Source organism: Salvelinus namaycush, chromosome 22 (assembly GCF_016432855.1).
Source record: "Salvelinus namaycush isolate Seneca chromosome 22, SaNama_1.0, whole genome shotgun sequence".
NCBI classification, from domain to species: Eukaryota; Metazoa; Chordata; class Actinopteri; order Salmoniformes; family Salmonidae; genus Salvelinus; species Salvelinus namaycush.
In genome coordinates, this window is record NC_052328.1 from 5,473,965 (window position 1) to 5,494,305 (window position 20,341).

At 43.0% G+C, this 20,341-nt stretch overlaps 1 protein-coding gene across 2 annotated transcripts in view; it reads right to left on the minus strand.

The window, feature by feature from the left end:
• Positions 1-271: 271 nt before the first annotated feature.
• The window catches only part of LOC120017476 (serum response factor-like), a 62,716-nt gene continuing 42,646 nt past the window's right edge, over positions 272-20,341 (minus strand). Inside the window, exons 3-8 of one of the 2 annotated variants that reach the window (XM_038960249.1) lie at positions 15,777-16,014; positions 5,664-5,825; positions 3,458-3,559; positions 3,079-3,207; positions 2,543-2,619; positions 272-1,074 (exon numbers count right to left, since the gene is read on the minus strand). In XM_038960249.1, coding sequence (XP_038816177.1) covers positions 979-1,074; positions 2,543-2,619; positions 3,079-3,207; positions 3,458-3,559; positions 5,664-5,825; positions 15,777-16,014 — 804 coding nt within the window. In that variant the 3' untranslated portion in view covers positions 272-978. Of the gene's footprint in view, positions 1,075-2,542; positions 2,620-3,036; positions 3,208-3,457; positions 3,560-5,663; positions 5,826-15,776; positions 16,015-20,341 lie in introns of both variants that reach the window. The other variant, XM_038960248.1, reaches the window with a different exon arrangement.

The following is a 20,341-nucleotide window of genomic DNA, read 5'->3' on the forward strand; positions in this document are numbered from 1 at the left end:
TGTCGAAAGCGTTCCACAGGGATGCTGGCCCATGTTGACTCCAATGCTTCCCGCAGTTGGATCAAGTTGGCTGGATGTCCTTTGGGTGGTGGACTATTATTGAAACACACGCGAAACTGTTGCGCCTGAAAAACCCAGCAGTTCTTAACAAACTGGTGCGCCTGCCACCTACTACCATACCCCGTTCAAAGGCACTTAAATCTTTTGTCTTGCCCATTCGCCCTCAATGGCACACATACACAATCCATGCATCAATTGTATCAAGGCTTAAAATCCTTCTTTAACATGTCTCCTCACCTTCATCTACACTGATTGGAGTGGATGTGACATCATTAAGGGATCATAGCTTTCACCTGGATTCCCCTGGTCAGTGTATGTCATGAAAGAGCAGGTGTACATAGTGTATAAATAATTAATGTATTCTATATGCAAATGACTTGCATATACAAAACAACTATATGCCATCGCACAAACAGGCCGAAAATACAATTTGATTCAATTAAAAAATAATTATGTACATTTACAAATGTCTTTATAACCTCAAAGCCACCATACCCTTCCCATTTATAAATCCCACGTTTGCACACATACATATATATATACACACACACACAAACATTCACACACGTGAATGTCTCTTTGGCTGACGTGTGGAGCTGCAGCACCTGCATCATGTGCACTTGACAAATAATTACAGACCCCCACCCCCCAAAAAAATTATACTATAGACAAGGTATTCCAAAAGGAGGATTTAGTGAATATCTCAATTCCTTTCTATGCTTTAGTGAATGAATACATACGTATTTTCAAACATCGACTCACATACAAAGCTTAGCGACGCACATACCCTTCCATGCGTGTGCATACTTACAGAATTGTAATGTAAATGCGACACACAGAGCTGTAAAATGAAATGCTGATGAAAGGCATCAATAAATAGAGATGTCTGGCCAGTTTCCCTGGGCCTCAGTGTGTCTGTCAGTCGTTCTTAGTGTTCTGTGTGGTGTCCAGGTTGACCACCTGCAGCTCTGTCAGGTTACTGCTGCTGCTGCTCAACTGCTGACCAATCACCATCTGCAACACAGCACATCAACATCAGCATGCGCCACTGCAGACCAATCAAAGGTCAAAGAAAATTAAAGTGACATTGAGAAAGAAGAGGGAACATAACTCTATGCTCAGCATGGGTCCACCACAGACAGAACAATGAGCCGGATGTATAAATCTGAAGCATTCGGTTGGCATTTCCACTCAGCACCAAATATGGTGATGAGAGGAAGCCGAGTGGCCGCCAGGGGGAGAAAATGGATTTTGCCCGACATTCTACGAATTTTCTCATCGATGAAACAGTTGATATCAACACAGTTTTCTGTTCCCAAAACTGGAATATGTTATGAACAGTTTTGTAGACTTTACCCTTTGCCAAAGTTCATTTGAAATGTCATTGTTTAGGAGTGCAAGGGCGAATTGAGTTATTGCACAGGTGCACTTGACAGAGTAGGCGTTCCCCCACGGAAATATGCAATTACATGCCAGAACGAGGCAATAGGATCTCACTAGCTCATGCTTGGCTCTGCCCACCTCCTTGCTTGTTCTGCCCACTATGATGAATTTGCTAAATTGCCAGACAATACACCTGCCTAACAGGGTTGGGGTCAATTCCATTTCAATTCCAGGCAATTCAGGAAGTAAACCAAATTCAAATTCAAAATGCTCCTAATTGAAAAGCATTGAAGAGAATTTGAATTTTTGTGTACTTCCTGAATTGACTGGAATTGACCCTAACCTGCTGCCTAAGCACAAAATTATTGACATTAAATTGATTAACTTAAATCCTCTCTTTTTGATAAGAAAGCTTTTTCTAAAAGCATCACTTTGCATGAGTTTGGTCATTTGTGTTGTTATAGTGTACTGTAGCTATTGTACTCCAACTAAGGCTCTGTGAAACACAATGGTTTATATTCTGTTCCTAAACTTTAGTCATTCACTCACATAAAAAGCCAATCTATTTAAATCTCAATCTTGCCTGACTTTGAATGACTTTCTCAATAAAAAAATAAAAAGTCTTCCAAAGAACATATATCTTTCAATAATGTTCCGTGCAGTGTTGTCCAAACATTATTTTTTATTTTATTTAATGTTTGTTTAACTAGGCAAGTCAGTTAAGAACAAGTTCTTATTTTACAATGACAGCCTACCCCAGGCCAAACCCTCCCCTAACCCTGACGACACTGGGCCAATTGTGCGCCGCCCTATGGGACTCCCGATCACAGCCTGTTGTGATACAGCCCGGGATCGAACCAGGGTCTGTGACGCCTCTAGCACTGAGATGCAGTGCCTTAGACTGCTGCACCACTCTGGAGCCCCAAATGTCATAGGAGTAGATCATCCACATACAGTAACAGTACAGGAGGCAGACCAAACCCTACCCCTCCACAGTGATAAACAGTGCTCTGTCCGGATGCATTAGTGCAGGTCAGTGGCATGCTGGTTGCAGAGAGAATATGAGAGTTTCACTTGTAAAATGTAGGTCTTGCCGTACTGGGTGTAGCTGCACTGCAGAAACAGGGATCTGCATGGTGCCTGAGGGTGCCGTAAGGAATACCTGAGGGACAGCACCTAGCCAGAGAGAGACGGACACATACAAACATGAAGAACACAGCCCTCTCATCTAAACTAACATTTTACCACTGAATATATACAGAGACTACGTGCATGCTGTGTAGGCTATACCACCCCACTTTGGGGTCGGGGTCAAACCCACTAGCCTGTCATAGTCAACCTCCCGACTGCGTAGCTATATTCATACCAGACCTGGGTTCAAACAGTATGCGTTTTCATCCTTTGAGCATTTGATTAAGCCTGCCTGGAATGCCAGATAGGATAGGTTGCAAGTTTTTGAGCATTTCATAGCATTTCAAGCTCAATACACCCAGCTAAAAAAAAAATGGAAAGAAAAAAAATACTAATTGAACTGAGGTCTGAATCATACATCAATCAACCTCCCCCATTAACCCACAGCCAGTGTAGTCTCACCTGTGTCCCAGCGTAGCCTACTGTAGTCAAGCGTGGTCTCACCTGTGTCCTGGCCCTGTCCGTGGGACACCTGCATGGCCGAGGGGCTGGAGGCGTACATCACTGTGTGGGGGCTGGTGTACATCATGTGCCCCGCCATGGACGTGGGCACAGACGACGTGACAATGGTCGCTGGGGGAGTGGGGAAAAGATATTAGTGTATGAGACAAAGTGAGAAGTTTAGAAGAGACATTGCCCACCAGATGGCACTGTATCACTGAGGGAAAAGTAAATTCTGTTCAACTAAAGTTGACCCCTCAGTATTGTAGACTACAACCTTCCACCCACTCAGCTCACTCAAGAGAGATAAGTTAGACTCTGGATAGAGCTTATCACACATAACCAGGGTTGTACAGCCCTGTGTTAGACAGAGGAGAGTTACCAGAGGAGACAGTCGAGGTCTGGGAGATCTCCGAGCTGCTGTCGTTGGTGTGTGAGGTGGGGTGCACCTGGATGGCCTGCAGCTGCTGGGTCATCCCTCCCCCTGGAGGGGAACAGGCAACACAAAACAGCTGATCACTCACCTGTACACTATTATAATCTTACTGTCAGAACTCTTATAAATGGTAGGAATATTAGTTTGCCCCATACAGTTTTGGACATGGTTTCATACACCTACGTACAGTCAACTAAAGTTCATGCCTGCCTCATGCCTGTTATTCCTTGTACAGTCGTGGCGAAAAGTTTTGAGAATGACACAAATATAAATTTTCACAAAGTCTGCTGCCTCAGTTTGTATGATGGCAATGTGCATATAATCTAAGAATGTTATGAAGAGTGATCAGATGAATTGCAATTAATTGCAAAGTCCCTCTTTGCCATGCAAATGAGCTGAATCCCCAAAAAACATTTCCACTGCATTTCAGCCCTGCCACAAAAGGACCAGCTGACATCATGTCAGTGATTCTCTCGTTAACACAGGTGTGAGTGTTGATGAGGACAAGGCTGGAGATCACTCTGTCATGCTGATTGAGTTCAAATAACAGACTGGAAGCTTCAAAAGGAGGGTGGTGCTTGGAATCATTGTTCTTCCTCTGTCAACCATGGTTACCTGCAAGGAAACATGCGCCGTCATCATTGCTTTGCACAAAATGAGCTTCACAGGCAAGGATATTGCTGCCAGTAAATCAACCATTTATCGGATCATCAAGAACTTCAAGGAGAGAGGTTCAATTGTTGTGAAGAAGGCTTCAGGGCGCCCAAGAAAGTCCAGCAAGCGCCAGGACCGTCTCCTAAAGTTGATTCAGCTGCGGGATCGGGGCACCACCAGTACAGAGCTTGCTCAGGAATGGCAGCAGGCAGGTGTGAGTGCATCTGCACACACAGTGAGGCAAATACTTTTGGAGGATGGCCTGGTGTCAAGAAGGGCAGCAAAGAAGACACTTCTCTCCAGGAAAAACATCAGGGACAGACTGATATTCTGCTAAATGTACAGGGATTGGACTGCTGAGGACTGGGGTAAAGTCATTTTCTCTGATGAATCCCCTTTCCGATTGTTTGGGGCATCCGGAAAAAAGCTTGTCCGGAGAAGACAAGGTGAGTGCTACCATCAGTCCTGTGTCATGCCAACAGTAAAGCATCCTGAGACCATTCATGTGTGGGGTTGCTTCTCAGCCAAGGGAGTGGGCTCACTCACAATTTTGCCTAAGAACACAGAATGGAATAAAGAATAGTACCAACACATCCTCAGAGAGCAACTTCTCCCATCCATCCGGGAACAGTTTGGTGACAAACAATGCCTTTTCCAGCATGATGGAGCACCTTGCCATAAGGCAAAAGTGATAACTAAGTGGCTCGGGGAACAAAACATTGATATTTTGGGTCCATGGCCAGGAAACTCCCCAGACCTTAATCCCATTGAGAACTTGTGGTCAATCCTCAAGAGGCGGGTGGACAAACAAAACCCACAAACTCTGACAAACTCCAAGCATTTATTATGCAAGAATGGGCTGCCATCAGTCAGGATGTGGCCCAGAAGTTAAATGACAGCATGCCAGGGCGGATTGCAGAAGTCTTGAAAAAGAAGGGTCAGCACTGCAAATATTGACTCTTTGCATCAACTTCATGTAATTGTCAATAAAAGCCTTTGACACTTATGAAAAGCTTGTAATTATACTTCAGTATTCCACAGTAACATCTGACAAAAATATTTAAAGACACTGAAGCAGCAAACTTTGTGGAAATTAATATTTGTGTCATTCTCAAAACGTTTGGCCACGACTGTACATCCCCCTCTGCAGCCACAGACAGACAAGTTTCCCTCTTTTTTCCCGGAGCACAAATCAGACCATGACTAACTACATCCACACCACTAAAACATTGAATACCAGTTCTTTACGGAAATATGTAGCAAGGCCTATACCCAATAACATTTCAAATCAAATGTGTTTTATAAAGCCCACATGACACCGACCTTATCATCCTGCGAATCTCAAAAAACACAACTGGGGGCAGGGACTTCTGTTACAGAGCTCCGGGATGCCCGCTTACCCATTAATATAGGAAGGGGAAAACTTGTCTCTGTCAACCTACAGACAAACTAGTCTCTCAACAGACACAGACTAGTCTCTTGCTCCCGACAGACTGACCTAGGGAGACTGCAGCGGGGAATCGGAAGACGGCCTGCTGGCCCTGCTGTGTCAGTTGTGATGCAGTGAGCTTCTGGCCCCGCTGTCCCGGGATGGCCAGGGAGTGCTGGTGCAGCTGGCTGAGCGGAATGGTGGGGGTGCCGGGAGGGAGAGGAGTGCCTGCTGCAGGAGGGGGGAAAAGGATGAGTGAGTGAGTGAGTGAGTGAGTGAGTGAGTGAGTGAGTGAGTGAGTGATTCAGCCTGCTGTCATAATGGGAGAGAAAGGGAGCGGGAGAGAAAGATCTTCTACCTCGGGACCCAGAACAACATCTCTGCGCTACTCAGTTGGTTAGCCAAACTATCACTACAAGCAGACATCACAACAAGGGTAATACTTTAGAATGTCAGTGATTGCACCACTACATTAACTTTTTTTTTTTTTAAACCTTTATTTCAATCAAACTAAGACTTCTTAAGCTTTAAGGTGGTTATTACCCAGTATTACATGGCTGTAACAGCAGCTACCATTTCATGCCTTAAAATGATGGCCATTTTTACTAGTAGACCTGGACCTCCTGTACTAATTTGATCTCGTTTAATATCAATATTCCAGTCAGAGCAATACAATTATTTATGGCAACGCAAATATACGCTAAGACCCCGTTCGGAAAAAAATATTGAGGAATCACGATAGCCATCTTAAATTACACAGATTTCAAAATGCAAAACATGTACAAATGCCTTCCTTGTGGTTGGTGGGCTACCTACAGATGTTTTATTTTATTTAACTAGGCAAGTCAGTTAAGAACAAATTCTTATTTACAATGACTGTGCCACTTGGGAGCCCCAGATCCAGATAGATAGCAAATCCTATTACAAGGGGCACATCTGGCTCCAAAACACTCCATCTGAGCAGGGGCTCCATGAATTAAAAAGAAATGATAATTTCAGAATTGAACTGCCTAATCTTCACTGAATATTCATGACCAATTATAGGCAGAGACCAGCAGCAGACTAGGGGATGGCCATTGTGTTGGACCTCCTAATTATTCCTCTCCTACAATGAAAATCAAAGGCATGAGCACATTGGATGTAGATGTTTCCTTCGTGGATACTGGGGCTTTGTAATTCATGTCAAATATAACCAAGCTGAAAGGGCTTCCTGGAGATGTGAAACGCGGCAAAATATAAACAGCTGTTTAAGTGGAGACCAAGTCACGCTACTGCCACGAACCACCTCGACGTCGTGGCAAGATGATTCAAATTGAAATCATGTTGACGGACCAGATCTGGGTTCAAATACATGCTTAATCAAGTATTTGTATTTGAATATTTTAGCTTTTTTTTCAAATTATATATATTTTTTTAATAATAACCAAATCAACAAATACGATTTGAAGTATTTGAAAGTATTTAAATAATTTCAAATACTATTGTAACGACCCTGGGTTTATAAGCGCGGAAATCGACTCTGCCGCCGGAGCATGCTTTTGCGGCACAGTCGATAGCGCGCCGGACCTCGGGCTAGGAGGTCGAGGGTTCGAGACTTGCTCCCTCCCTGTTTCATTACACTATTATAAACTATTTTCAAATACTTTACAAATACCCTAGAACCAAACAGGTCTGCTAGGCCCAAACTTGAATGTTGTGAAAATTCTGTGCAACTTCCAGCTCGCGTTTACTGTGAACACTGAGGCTGTACCCACGCCAGCGTTGTAGGCACTTGTCCCATTAGTTCATCACAAAAATGTAGGATTAGCTGATAACTACGAAACAAGCATTCTGGATAATATAAAGAATCTATAACTATTTATTGAGCAGCATTTTGATATGCTCGAAAAAGAAACGGATACATCGAAGCGAACAAGAGAAGACCTTTCCTCGAGTTCTGCGAGCGAAACTGAAGGGAAGCCGCCGTCTAAGATTCAAAATGTAACATCGGAGGGGGTCGTTTTTATAACTATGTCTCCAGAAGATAGAGCATTGCTTACAAGTATGAGCGAACAGTTAAAAAACTGGTTATATTACCTGGGCTACTGGGGGAGGTTGAGGTCTTAAAAACAGGAATGGATTACAGTAATAAAATGGAAGAAATATGAGCGGAAAATAAGACATTGAAAACTACCGTGGACTCCCTAGGCTACGGTATGAAAATAAAACAATGAAAGCCGAATTACTTGATCTAAAGTGCAGAAGTATGAAAAATGATATTGTTATAATGGGAATAAAGGAGGATGAAAACGAAAAATATCAGTCAACGGAAGAAAAAGTAAAAGTGTTCATGAAACGTAATCTCAAAATGATGGACGAACAGGAGGAAACAATTGATTTTCAAAAGGGCACATCGTTTCGGTGGCAGAGCAGAGGGAAGGTCCCGTCCGATCGTAGTTATGCTAACCCACTACAAAATGAAAATTGCCTTGTTACAACAGGGTAGGGAATTGAAGAACACCCCATTCTCTATTCATTAACAATTTCCCCATGAAATAGTGCAGACGACGTGCCCTGCACCCCAATTTCAAAAGGCTCCAAGCAGAGAAATTCGTCTAGTGGTCGATAAATTATGTAAACAACCAAATGTTCAAGGACTCAAAGATTACAACGTGGCTGTGAGTGATAGCTACCTCCTGTTGTTGAAGTAGTCCCAATACATATTTACACTGCATTACACAGTACAAATATGGATTCATTTGTTTTTTACCCAAAACATTTTTACATGAACAACTTATTTTTTTATGTTTATTCATGCAGTATGGAAACGTGGACTATGTGGACTTCAAATAAAGTTGGATTTATGGTAATGCAGAATGGGTATGATGAACTTAGCCTTTTTCTATTTAGGCAATATGGAATTTTGGACTATATGTACGTAATATCCGGTTTAGATTTAGGGGAAGGCGAAGATGGGTAAGGATTACCTTTTTTCTTTATGAATTTGTATTTTTTTAATTTGAAGATTATACATTAGAAATACCAAGGTTGTTTTTTTAGTTTGATATGATACATGGCCTAATTGTAGAGGTCGGGTATACTATGACTTAAAAGCTGTTATATATAGGGCGTTGGGCCAGTAACCGAAAAGTTGCTGGATCGAATCCCCGAGCTGACAAGGTAAAAATCGCGTTTAAGATAAAACTTAATAAATATGATTAAATGTATTATAGGGCTAGGACAAAGGATTATATAATGAAAAACCTGCCTAGGTTATTTATTGGAATAGGCCTATATGATCCTAGAATAATTGGTGTTATTACCCTTTTACATTTAAAAAATAAATCTCAATGTAAAAAATGTAAATGATGATTATTGTTCGGATACACACCAGCAAATAGATTAGGTATTGTCAACAGGGTTGTTGTCTCTAGTGTGTGGCGGGCTGGTTAACACTGGGATAAAGTGATTAAAGTTACCGGTAGCACATTACAATAACTGGCTTATGGAAGCACTTCTGTAAGTGAGAGAAAGGTATATTATATAAGCTATTAATGCTACCTTTTATATTCTTGATCCTAATGTTATAGGCCTATGTGTAAAACAGCCGAGGTGATAGAGCAACGACCCTGGAATAAAAACTAAATGTGTATGGGTTGGTTTTACAGGTTTACTCACTCTGGATTGTCAGTACTGCATGTGTTCTTGGCTATCGTGCCATGGCTGTGTCAGAGTCGATTGTAAGTTAAACTTGGGTATTCCTTTATGGGCAGTGTGATGCCTAAGACATATTTTTACTTGCAGTCATTAGCGGCCATAAGAATCTATGTTCCTTTTTCCTTCTACCTTTTTTTTGTCGGAATACAACAGGATATAATGAGGACTACATGAAATATGTCTTGCATGTAATGAACATTAAAAAAAAGGACTGGTCTTGTGATATTATTTAGGTGTTTTCTCTTCATTTTTACAAAAATGTGTCCCCCGAAGAGGATTGGGTTAGTAGTATTATTATTTTTAAAGTTAGTTTTAACAGTAGGCTATTGTGGTTATTTGATCATAATGTAGGCCTACCAGAGTGGCCTACCATTAAAAAAAAAACTATGGATAAAATGCATCCCATAACATTTTAACACGGAAAAAGCTGTTCTATCATTCAGCCTACAGTAGCAGCCAATGTGTGGTGTTAAATGTATACCTACATTCCATGAGACTTTTGAAGAAAAGAAAAAACATGCAGGTCTTGACATTAACCTGTTTATCTACTTGTCCTTCAGACAAGGAGGTGACTGAAAATGTTGTTGTTTGATGCAAGAAACCACTTTACAAAATAAAATGCATTATTGTTCCCATAACATTATTACAGAGAATCAAACAAATTATGCTACCCTCTGCATATTGGCTACTTAGCTTATTCAAACCCATCTCAAAATACAACACTAATACTACACACAGTAAGACAAAAACAAATGAAATATATTTCACAGCGGTTTACATGGGACAATGATTCCCTACACCATACTTGCTTGTTTTGTCACAAACTGAAATTAGGCCAATATTCGAATTTTAGCAACCAGGAAATGGCAAAGCGATTTCTCCATATTCCACCTTTAAAACAGTTAGAGTTTAATGGCTGTGACAAAACAGAGGATGGATCAACAATACTGTAGTTACTCCACAATACTAACCTAAATGACAGATTGGAAAGAAGGAAACCTGTACAGAATAAAAAATATTCCAAAACATGCATCCTGTTTGCAATAAGGCACTAAAGTAAAACTGCAAAAAATTTGGCAAAGAAATTAACTTTTTGTCCTGAATACAAAACGTTATGTTGGGGGCAAATCCAATACAACACGTCACTGAGTGCCACTCTTAATAATTTCAAGGATGGCAGCGGCTGCATCATGTTATGGGTATGCTTGTCATCGACAAGGACTAGGGAGTTTTTCCAGGATAAAAATAAATGGAATAGAGCTAAGCACAGGCAAAATCGTAGAGGAAAACCTGGTTTAGTCGGTTTTCCAACAGATACTGCAAGACAAATGCACCTTTCAGCAGGACAGTAACCTAAAACATGGCCAAATATACACAAGTTGCTGACCAAGATGACATTGAATGTTCCTGAGTGGCCTGGTAACAGTTTTGGCTTAAATCAGCTTTCAGATCTATGGCAAGACTTAAATGGCTTTCTAACAATGATCAACAACTAACTTCACAGAGCTTGAAGAATGTTGTAAATAATGACGTGCAAATACTGTACAACTCAGGTGTGCAAAGCTAAGAGAATTACCCAGATTCACAGCTGTAATCGCTGCAAAAGGCAATACATTAGTATTGACTCAGGGGTGTGAATACTTATGTAAATAAGATATTTCTGTATTTCATTTTAAATAAATTAGCAAAATAATTCAAAAAACATGTTTTAACTTTGTCATTATGTGGTAGTGTGTGTAGATGGGTGAGAAACAACAAATTAAATCCATTTATGAATTCAGGCTGTAACACAAAATGTGGAATACGTCAAGGGGTATGAATACTTTCTGAAGGTGATAATTTATTTCTAGGAGCTGATCCATTGTCAGAATTGAATGTTAAGGTAACATTTGAATGGATCCAAGAGCAGTGCCGCCTTTCTTTCGATCCTATCAGTATCGACATATGCTCTATCCACGCACTTACTGAAGGTTCTCCCTACGTGATGTTTTGGGAAACGCATGTGATTTTTACGGCCTTCATAGAAACAATGCATCGTTAACACACTCGTAACCTTAAGTTCCATCGCTATCGTGAAAACGGGCCCTGGCTATTACTTCATAGACATGGCTATTTGCATTTATGCAAAACATATGGATTCTCCCTTTAAAGAGGGGAGGGTGTGAATATCAATAGAGAGCATTTTCGCTAAACCCAATTCGCCTAACCTGCCGTGTTAATTCTAACCTGCTGCGTATGTTCTCCTAACCCGTTTTTAGGGAATCTCATCCACGGATGTTTATTTTTGTTCTGGTCCGGACCAAATCTGAACCAATCCTAGATGTCTATGTTTTGTTCAGATTTGGTCTGATCCGGAATGGCCTTGATTTGATCCAAACAATGTTTGGTTCAGACTTGGTCTCGTCCGGACTGGACCAAATCTGAACCAATCATAGACATCCATGTTTGGACAGCACAGCGTAGTAGAGTAGAATAGTGGTTCTTAAAACTCTCCATGGGGACCCCAGGCAGTTCCATGTAATTGATCTATTCCAGAGATAGTTGACAAGTTGAATCAGGTGTACTAAATCCTCAAGTTCTTGAATAGCTAGTTCAGAGGTACAAAAAAAAAAAAGAAACGATTAGGGTCCCCGAGGAGAAGTTTGAGAACCACTGCAGTAGAGCACAGCAGAGTGCAGTACATTACAGTAAAAACATTTAGAAAGGCCTCCCAAGTGGTGCAGTGGTCTAACAGGCTGACCATACCGCTCGCGTTGCGTGCGCGAGCGTTGCAAAATACATTTTGAAATCTATGTTATTCAATTATTGCACCCACACTGCTCGCGCGCGCCAACGAGCGTCTGCGTTGCCAAGGGCTAAAATAGAAATCAGTTCTATTTCTGACGCAGATCGCGCTGCAAGTCCTGCCTCTCTCATCTCCTCAGTGGTTTATAGAAGCAGGTACCCACGTGCCATCTCCTCATTGGTTATACCTACGTGGGTGACTGAAAGACGAACGAGGTCAGTGGCGGTAATGCACCTAATTTATGAAAGTTGCCAATTGCAATATAAAGTCAAGAGAAGAAAAAGCCTGGAAGGATTAGAGATAACTAGAAACGATTTGGTTCACCGTTTTATGTGTGAATTAATTGGCAGAGTAGAGGACCTTTGTGCATTTCAGGTAAAATAACAACTCAATGTTTATATCCCAGGACAAATTAGCTAGCAACAGCAAGCTAGCTAAATAGGACAAATTAGCTAGCAAGTGCAAGCTAACTAGCTAAATTGCCATAGATGTTTAATGCTTTTCGACCGGTCCTCAAATTAATATAATTGGTTCAGAGTTTGTTTTTATATTTTAACCTGCGTGTCGTGATCGCGTTTGGTGTGGGGGGACAAAATACATTTATGCACAATGGCGCACGCACGCAGCCGGTTTGGGTTCCGTGTTAGGCACTGCATCGCAGTGCTAGCTGTGCCACCAGAGATCCTGGTTCGAGTCCAGGCTCTGTCACAGCCAGCCGCATGGGGAGACCCATGGGGCAGTGCACAATTGGCCCAGCGTCATCCGGGTTAGAGGAGGGTTTGGCCGGCAGGGATGTTCTTGTCCCATCGTGCAATAGCGACTCCTGTGGCGGGCCGGGCACAATGCACGCTGACACGATCGCCAGGTGTACGGTGTTTCCTCCGACAAATTGCGGCTGGCTTCCGGGTTAAGCGAGCAGTGTGTCAAGAAGCAGTGCTGCTTGGCTGGGTTGTGTTTTGGAGGACGCACGGCTCTCGACCTTTGCCGCTCCTGAGTCCGTACGGGAGTTGCAGCGATGGGACAATTGGATCCCACGAAATTGGGGAGAAAACGTGGTATAAAAAAATATTTAAAAAATACATTTAGAGAAAGTATTTAACATCATTCAGAACTGAAAATTAACCCAATATCAACATCCGGAAAATACGTATTTTCAACGTTCGTTAAAATACATTTTTTTCACCTTTCATTCAGAACCTAAAATGAACCAAACTTCAACATTTGGAAAATAAACCACACCCGTTGCTGACAGATGTATAACATCGAGCACACAGCCATGCAGTAGAATAGCCCGCACTGAGGAGTTCAGTGACTTTCAATGTGGCACCATCATAGGATGCCACCTTTCCAACAAGTCAGTTTGCAAAATGTATGCCCTGCTAGAGCTGTCTCGGTCAACTGTAAGTGCTGTTATTGTGAAGTGGAAACGTCTAGGACCAACAATGCCTCAATCGTGAAGTGGTAGGCAACACAAGCTGACAAAATGGGAACGCCGAGTGCTGAAGCGCAGAAAAATTGTCTGTCCTCGGTTGCAACACTCACTACCGAGTCACAAACTGCCTCTGGAAGTAACGTCAGCACAAGAACTGTTCGTCGGGCGCTTCATGAAATGGGTTTTCGTGGCCGAGCAGCTGCACACGAGCCTACAAATCACCATGCATAATGCAAAGCGTCGGCTGGAGTGGTGTAAAGCTCGCCGCCATTGGACTCTGGAACAGTGGAAACGCGTTCTGGAGTGATGAATCACACTTCACCATCTGGCAGTCCAACAGACAAATCTGGGAAGGCTTTTCCACATTAGTAGTGGAAAGCCTTCCCAGAAAAGTGGAGGCTATCTAGCCAGTTTGACTGTATCATGCCGGAGTAGCTTGATGAGCAATGCCTATTCCATGTTTTATAAGTTAAGTGTTTGGTGTTGACTATAAACTTTACTTAGCTAGCGAAACATTATGGAAGAATGTACTATAGCTAGCTAGGCTATATTGTCAACATTGAGTTGTGGTTGGTGCACGATCTATACAGCTATAGTACAGTTTCGTTGGCTTGTAACTACTGGCTAGCAGCCAAGGACGTTCGCTAGCTTATTTGTTTGTGCTCTGATTTAGTTTACACAGATGACTTCAGCCATATGAAAAACCTTCCATTGCAAAATATACCTACCTATCTAGTCTCCTTTGCTTGTCGCTTGCTTCTCTTCTACTGGTGTTAGCTAGCTACAGCTGCTACTAGCTAGCTGCGGCTGTTGTGCAGCAACCGAGTTGTTGGTCCCGGTTTTAGAACTCTGAGATCCGGCTGAAAATATGTTAGCATTGTCAGAAATGCTACAAAAAAATGACACATTGTTGGTCTGAAATGTCCACGAGAGCGAAAAATTATACATTTAATAAAAACTGTTGAACCTACAAACGTATTGTAACGACCCTGGGTTTATAAGCGCGGAAATCGACTCTGCCGCGCGAGCATGCTTTTGCGGCACAGTCGATAGCGCGCCGGACCTCGGGCTAGGAGGTCGAGGGTTCGAGACCTGCTCCCTGCTGTTTCATTACATTGGTGTCGGAAGTGATCGGACCTCGCATCCACGACAGTGCGTGTGCTTGGCCGGTGAGCGCGTTCCTGTAAGACGTAAAGTCGCAAGCTAGCGCGAGGACGCGCTCTTTGAAAGGAGGGAGTAGTGTAACAACCCTGGGTTTATAAGCGCGGAAATCGACTCTGCCGCGCGAGCATGCTTTTGCGGCACAGTCGATAGCGCGCCGGACCTCGGGCTAGGAGGTCGAGGGTTCGAGACCTGCTCCCTGCTGTTTCATTACATTGGTGTCAGAAGTGGGATCCCACTTCTGACACCAATGTAATGAAACAGCAGGGAGCAGGTCTCGAACCCTCGACCTCCTAGCCCGAAGTCCGGCGCGCTATCGACTGTGCCGCAAAAGCATGCTCTAGCGGCAGAGTCGATTTCCGCGCTTATAAACACAGGGTCGTTACAGTATTCAGTCAAAATGGATCCAAGTCTAATTGTCACTTTATGGATGCTGTAGCCTCGTTTTAATCCCACTTCTAGAATTTGAGCTAGGTTTGGGCATAACAATTGTCTGATGACCCTAATGCTATCGACCCTGTCAAAAATCTGGTATAGTGATTCTCAGTAATGGCAGGACGGATCATGACGAGAGGCGGAGAATTTGTTGTGTACCTCCAATCAAGTCGATTTTGGATATTTCCTCGACATGGTGTCATATTGGCTTAGATATGATGGTAGGGAGATTTGAATTTAACATTGAGCTTCAACCAATGCATATACCATTGTTGGGGCGATAAGGTATCCCGCTTTACATCGTGGCTAAGAACAGCCCTTAGCCGTGGTATAATTAAGCAATGAGGCACGAGGGGGTGTGGTATATGGCCAACACGCACAACGCATTGCAGAGTTCCTGCACACAGCCCTTAGCCATGGTATATAGGCCAAACCCCCCAGGTTCCTTATTGCTATTATAAACTGGTTACCAAGGTAATTAGAGCAGTAAAAATAAATGTTTTGTCATACCCGTGGTATACGGTCTGATATACCACAGCTGTCAGCCAATCAGCATTCAGGGCTCAAACCACCCAGTTTATAATTGCCACACCCACTCAGGCCTTATTGCTTAATTATATTATAGTAAAGTATAGCATAGCATAAAGGCCAGTGTCTCTCCTGCTGTAGGTACCTGACATGAAGGTAAAGCCGCTGGGCAGCTGCATGACCTGCCCTCCGGAGGCACCGGTGGTCTTGAGGACTGTGCCGTTGACGTTGCTGCTAGCGGAGATGGGTGCCAGGTAGTTGGTGATGGGGAAGGAGGGCCCGCTGCTAACCTGCATGGTGGTGGATGTGGTGGGGGCCGTAGGTGCGTGGGTACTGGTGGTGCCCGGGAGGCTGGCCACTGTAAACGCAGGCTTTAGCTGGTCCTGGGGAAGGACGAACAATATGCATTATGAGTGTGGCTGTCAAAATAGCAAGATTCATGCATTCAGACAGATTTGATTATTTTGGGGGATTTTTGGGCTCTTATCCGCTGGACTAAAAACAACTTATTGACTAACAAATCATATCATGTTGAGTGAGTCACATAAATATTTTATTCCACAAACCTTACCCCAAGGCAGCACCATTCACTAGAGCCAGTAGGGTAGAGAGGACGTTCATAACCAAGCAATTACCATTGGTTTACTCTCAGCAGGTAGCTAGTTTCCTCCATATACATATACAGTGCATTCAGAAGGTATTTCAGACCCCTTCCATTCTTCCAGATTTTGTTACGTTACAGCCTTATTCTAAAATTGATTAAATCAATTTTCCCCTCAATCTATACACAATACCCCATTATGACAAAGCGAAAACAGGTTTTCTGAAATGTTTGCAAATGTATAAAAAATTAAATACAGAAATACCTTATTTACATAAGTATTCAAACTCTTTGCTATTGAGCTCAGGTGCATCCTGTTTCCATTGATCATCCTTGATGTTTCAACAACTTAATTGGAGTCAACCTGTGGTAAATTCAATTGTTTGGGACATGATTTGGAAAGGCCCACACCTGTCTATATAAGGAACCACAGTTGACAGTGCATGTCAGAGCAAAAACCAAGCCATGAGGTCGAAGGAATTGTCCGTGGAGCTGTGAGACAGGATTGTGTCGAGGCACAGATCTGGAGAAGGTCCCCAAGAACACAGTGGCCTGCTTCATTCTTAAATGGAAGAATTTTGGAAACACCAAGACTCTTCCTAGAGCTGGCCTTCCATCCAAATTGATAAATCGGGTGAGAAGGGCCTTGGTCAAGGAGGTGACCAACCCAATGGTCACTCGGACAGAGCTCCAGGGTTCCTCTGTGGAGATGGGAGCATCTTCCAGAAGGACAACCATCTCTGCAGCACTCCACCAAATCAGGCCTTTATGGTAGAGTGGCCAGACGGAAGCCACTTCTCAGTAAAAGACACGACAGCCCGCTTGGAGTTTGCCAAAAGGCACCTAAAGGACTCAGACCATGACAAGATTCTCTGTTCTGACAAAACCAAGATTGAACATTTTGGCCTGAATGCCAAGTGTCACATCTGGAGGAAACCTGGCACCATCCCTACGGTGAAGCATGGTGGTGGCAGCATCATGCTGTGGGGATGTTTCAGCTGCAGGGGCTGTGAGACTAGTTAGGATCGAGGGAAAGATGAACGGAGCAAAGTACAGAGAGATCCTTGATGAAAACCTGTTCCAAAGTGCTCAGACTGGGGCGAAAGTTCACCTTCCAACAGGACAACGACCCTAAGCACACAGCAAAGACGACTCAGGATTGGCTTCGGGACAAGTCTCCGAATGTCCTTGAGTGGCCCAGCCAGAGGCCGGACTTGAACATCTCTGGAGTGACCTGAAAAAAGCTGTGCAGCAATGCTCCTCATCCAACCTGACAGAGCTTGAGAGGATCTGCAGAGATGGGAACTCCCAAAATACAGGTGTTCCATGGTTGTAGCCATACCCAAGAAGACTCAAGGCTGTAATCGCTGCCAAAAGGTGATTAAAAGTACTGAGTAAAGGCTTTGAATACTTAAGTAAATGCGATATTTTAGTTTTTATTTGTAATACATTTGCAAAAAATTCAAAAACTGTTTTTGCTTTGTTATTATGGGGTATTGTGTATCAATTGATGAGAGATGAAAAACTATTTAATACATTTTAGAAAATGGCTGTAACGTAACAATGTGGAAAAAGGGGTCTGAATACTTTCTGAACGGACTGTACACACACACACACACACACACACACAGTCCAAAGTTTGGACACACCTACTTATTTTCTTTATTTTTACTATTTTGTACATTGTAGAATAATAGTGAATACATAAAAATTATGAAATAACACATATGGACTCATGTAGTAAACCCCCCAAAAAGTTTTAAACAAATCAAAATATATTTCATATGTGATTCTTCAAAGTAGCCACCCTTTGCCTTGATGACAGCTTTGCACACTCTTGGCATTCTCTCAACCAGCTTCATGAGATAGTCACCTGGAATGCATTTCAATTAACAGGTGTGCCTTGTTAAAAGTTCATTTGTGGAAATTCTTTCCTTCTTAATGCGTTTGAGCCAATCAGTTGTGTTGTGACAAGGTAGGGGTGGTATACAGAAGATGGCCCTATTTGGTAAAAGACCAAGTCCATATTATGGCAAGAACATTTCAAATAAGCAAAGAGAAACGACAGTAACTTTAAGACATGAAGGTCAGTCAATTTGGAACATTTCAATTACTTTTAAAGTTTCTTAAAGTGCAGTTGCAAAAACCATCAAGCACTATGATGAAACTGGCTCTCAAGGGGACCGCCACAGGAAAGGAAAACCCAGAGTTACCTCTGCTGCAGAGGATAAGTTAATTAGAGTTACCAGCCTCAGAAATTGCAGCCCAAATAAATGCTTCAGAGTTCAGTAAGACATCTCAACATCAAATGTTCAGAGGAGACTGTGTGAATCAGGCCTTCATGGCTGAATTGCTGTAAAGAAACCACTACTAAAGGACATCAATAAGAAGAAGAGACTTGCTTGGGCCAAGAAACACGAGCAATGGACATTAGACCAGTGGAAATCTGTCCTTTGGTCTGATGAGTCCAAATGTGAGATTTTTGGTTCTAACCGCTGTGTCTTTGTGAGAATAACTGAACGGATGATCTCCTCATGTGTGGTTCCCACTGTGAAGCATTGGGGAGGAGGTGTGATGGTGTAGGGATGCTTTGCTGGTGACACAGTCAGTGATTTATTTAGAATTCAAGGCACACGTAACCAGCATGGCTACCACAGCATTCTGCAGTGATACGCCATCCCATCTGGTTCGCGCTTAGCGGGACTATCATTTGTATTTCAACAGGAAAATGAGGCTGTGTAAGGGCTATTTGACCAAGAAGGAGAGTGATGGAGTATATAAACATCCCCACAGCATGTCCGGTTTGTAGAAAGTTTTGCAAATGTATAAAAATAAAAAACTGATATTACATTTACATAAGTATTCAGACCTTTTATTCAGTACGTGGTTGAAGTAAAATCTTAGAAATTGTTGCACGTTGCATTTATATTTCTGTTCAGTGTAATTGTTTCCAAACAAGTCATCTTAGTTAGTTCCCTTGGCAGTTCTACCCTCCGGCCTGGAGAGGCAATGTTGTGCATGTTGGCCGCTGAGGTGAACTATCAACAACAGAGAGAAGTAGCCTTGGAGGAGCCAGAACAGTCCATAGGGCAGAGCCCATCTTCTGTTTCTGTAGCTTGAGGCAGCTAAATGTACAAGTACACCCTCTGCACGCTAGTATATTACAGGGCAGAGAGAGAGAGACATAGCTCGGGTTGCAAAGGGTCGGAAACTCTGGGAAATTTCCGGGAATTTTAGTAGTAGTGTAGTAGCCCACACTACTACACTGTCTGAGCCAAGGACTACATGCTTTCTGGTAAGTTTTGATTACAATACTGGGTGGGGTGAATATACACTGCTCAAAAAAATAAAGGGAACACTTAAACAACACAATGTAACTCCAAGTCAATCACACTTCTATGAAATCAAACTGTCCACTTAGGAAGCAACACTGATTGACAATACATTTCACATGCTGTTGTGCAAATGGAATAGACAAAAGGTGGAAATTATAGGCAATTAGCAAGACACCCCCAAAAAAGGAGTGATTCTGCAGGTGGTGACCACAGACCACTTCTCAGTTCCTATGCTTCCTGGCTGATGTTTTGGTCACTTTTGAATGCTGGCGGTGCTCTCACTCTAGTGGTAGCATGAGACGGAGTCTACAACCCACACAAGTGGCTCAGGTAGTGCAGTTCATCCAGGATGGCACATCAATGCGAGCTGTGGCAAAAAGGTTTGCTGTGTCTGTCAGCGTAGTGTCCAGAGCATGGAGGCGCTACCAGGGGACAGGCCAGTACATCAGGAGACGTGGAGGAGGCCGTAGGAGGGCAACAACCCAGCAGCAGGACCGCTACCTCCGCCTTTGTGCCAGGAGGTGCACTGCCAGAGCCCTGCAAAATGACCTCCAGCAGGCCACAAATGTGCATGTGTCTGCTCAAACGGTCAGAAACAGACTCCATGAGGGTGGTATGAGGGCCCGACGTCCACAGGTGGGGGTTGTGCTTACAGCCCAGCACCGTGCAGGACGTTTGGCATTTGCCAGAGAACACCAAGATTGGCAAATTCGCCACTGGCGCCCTGTGCTCTTCACAGATGAAAGCAGGTTCACACTGAGCACATGAGCACAT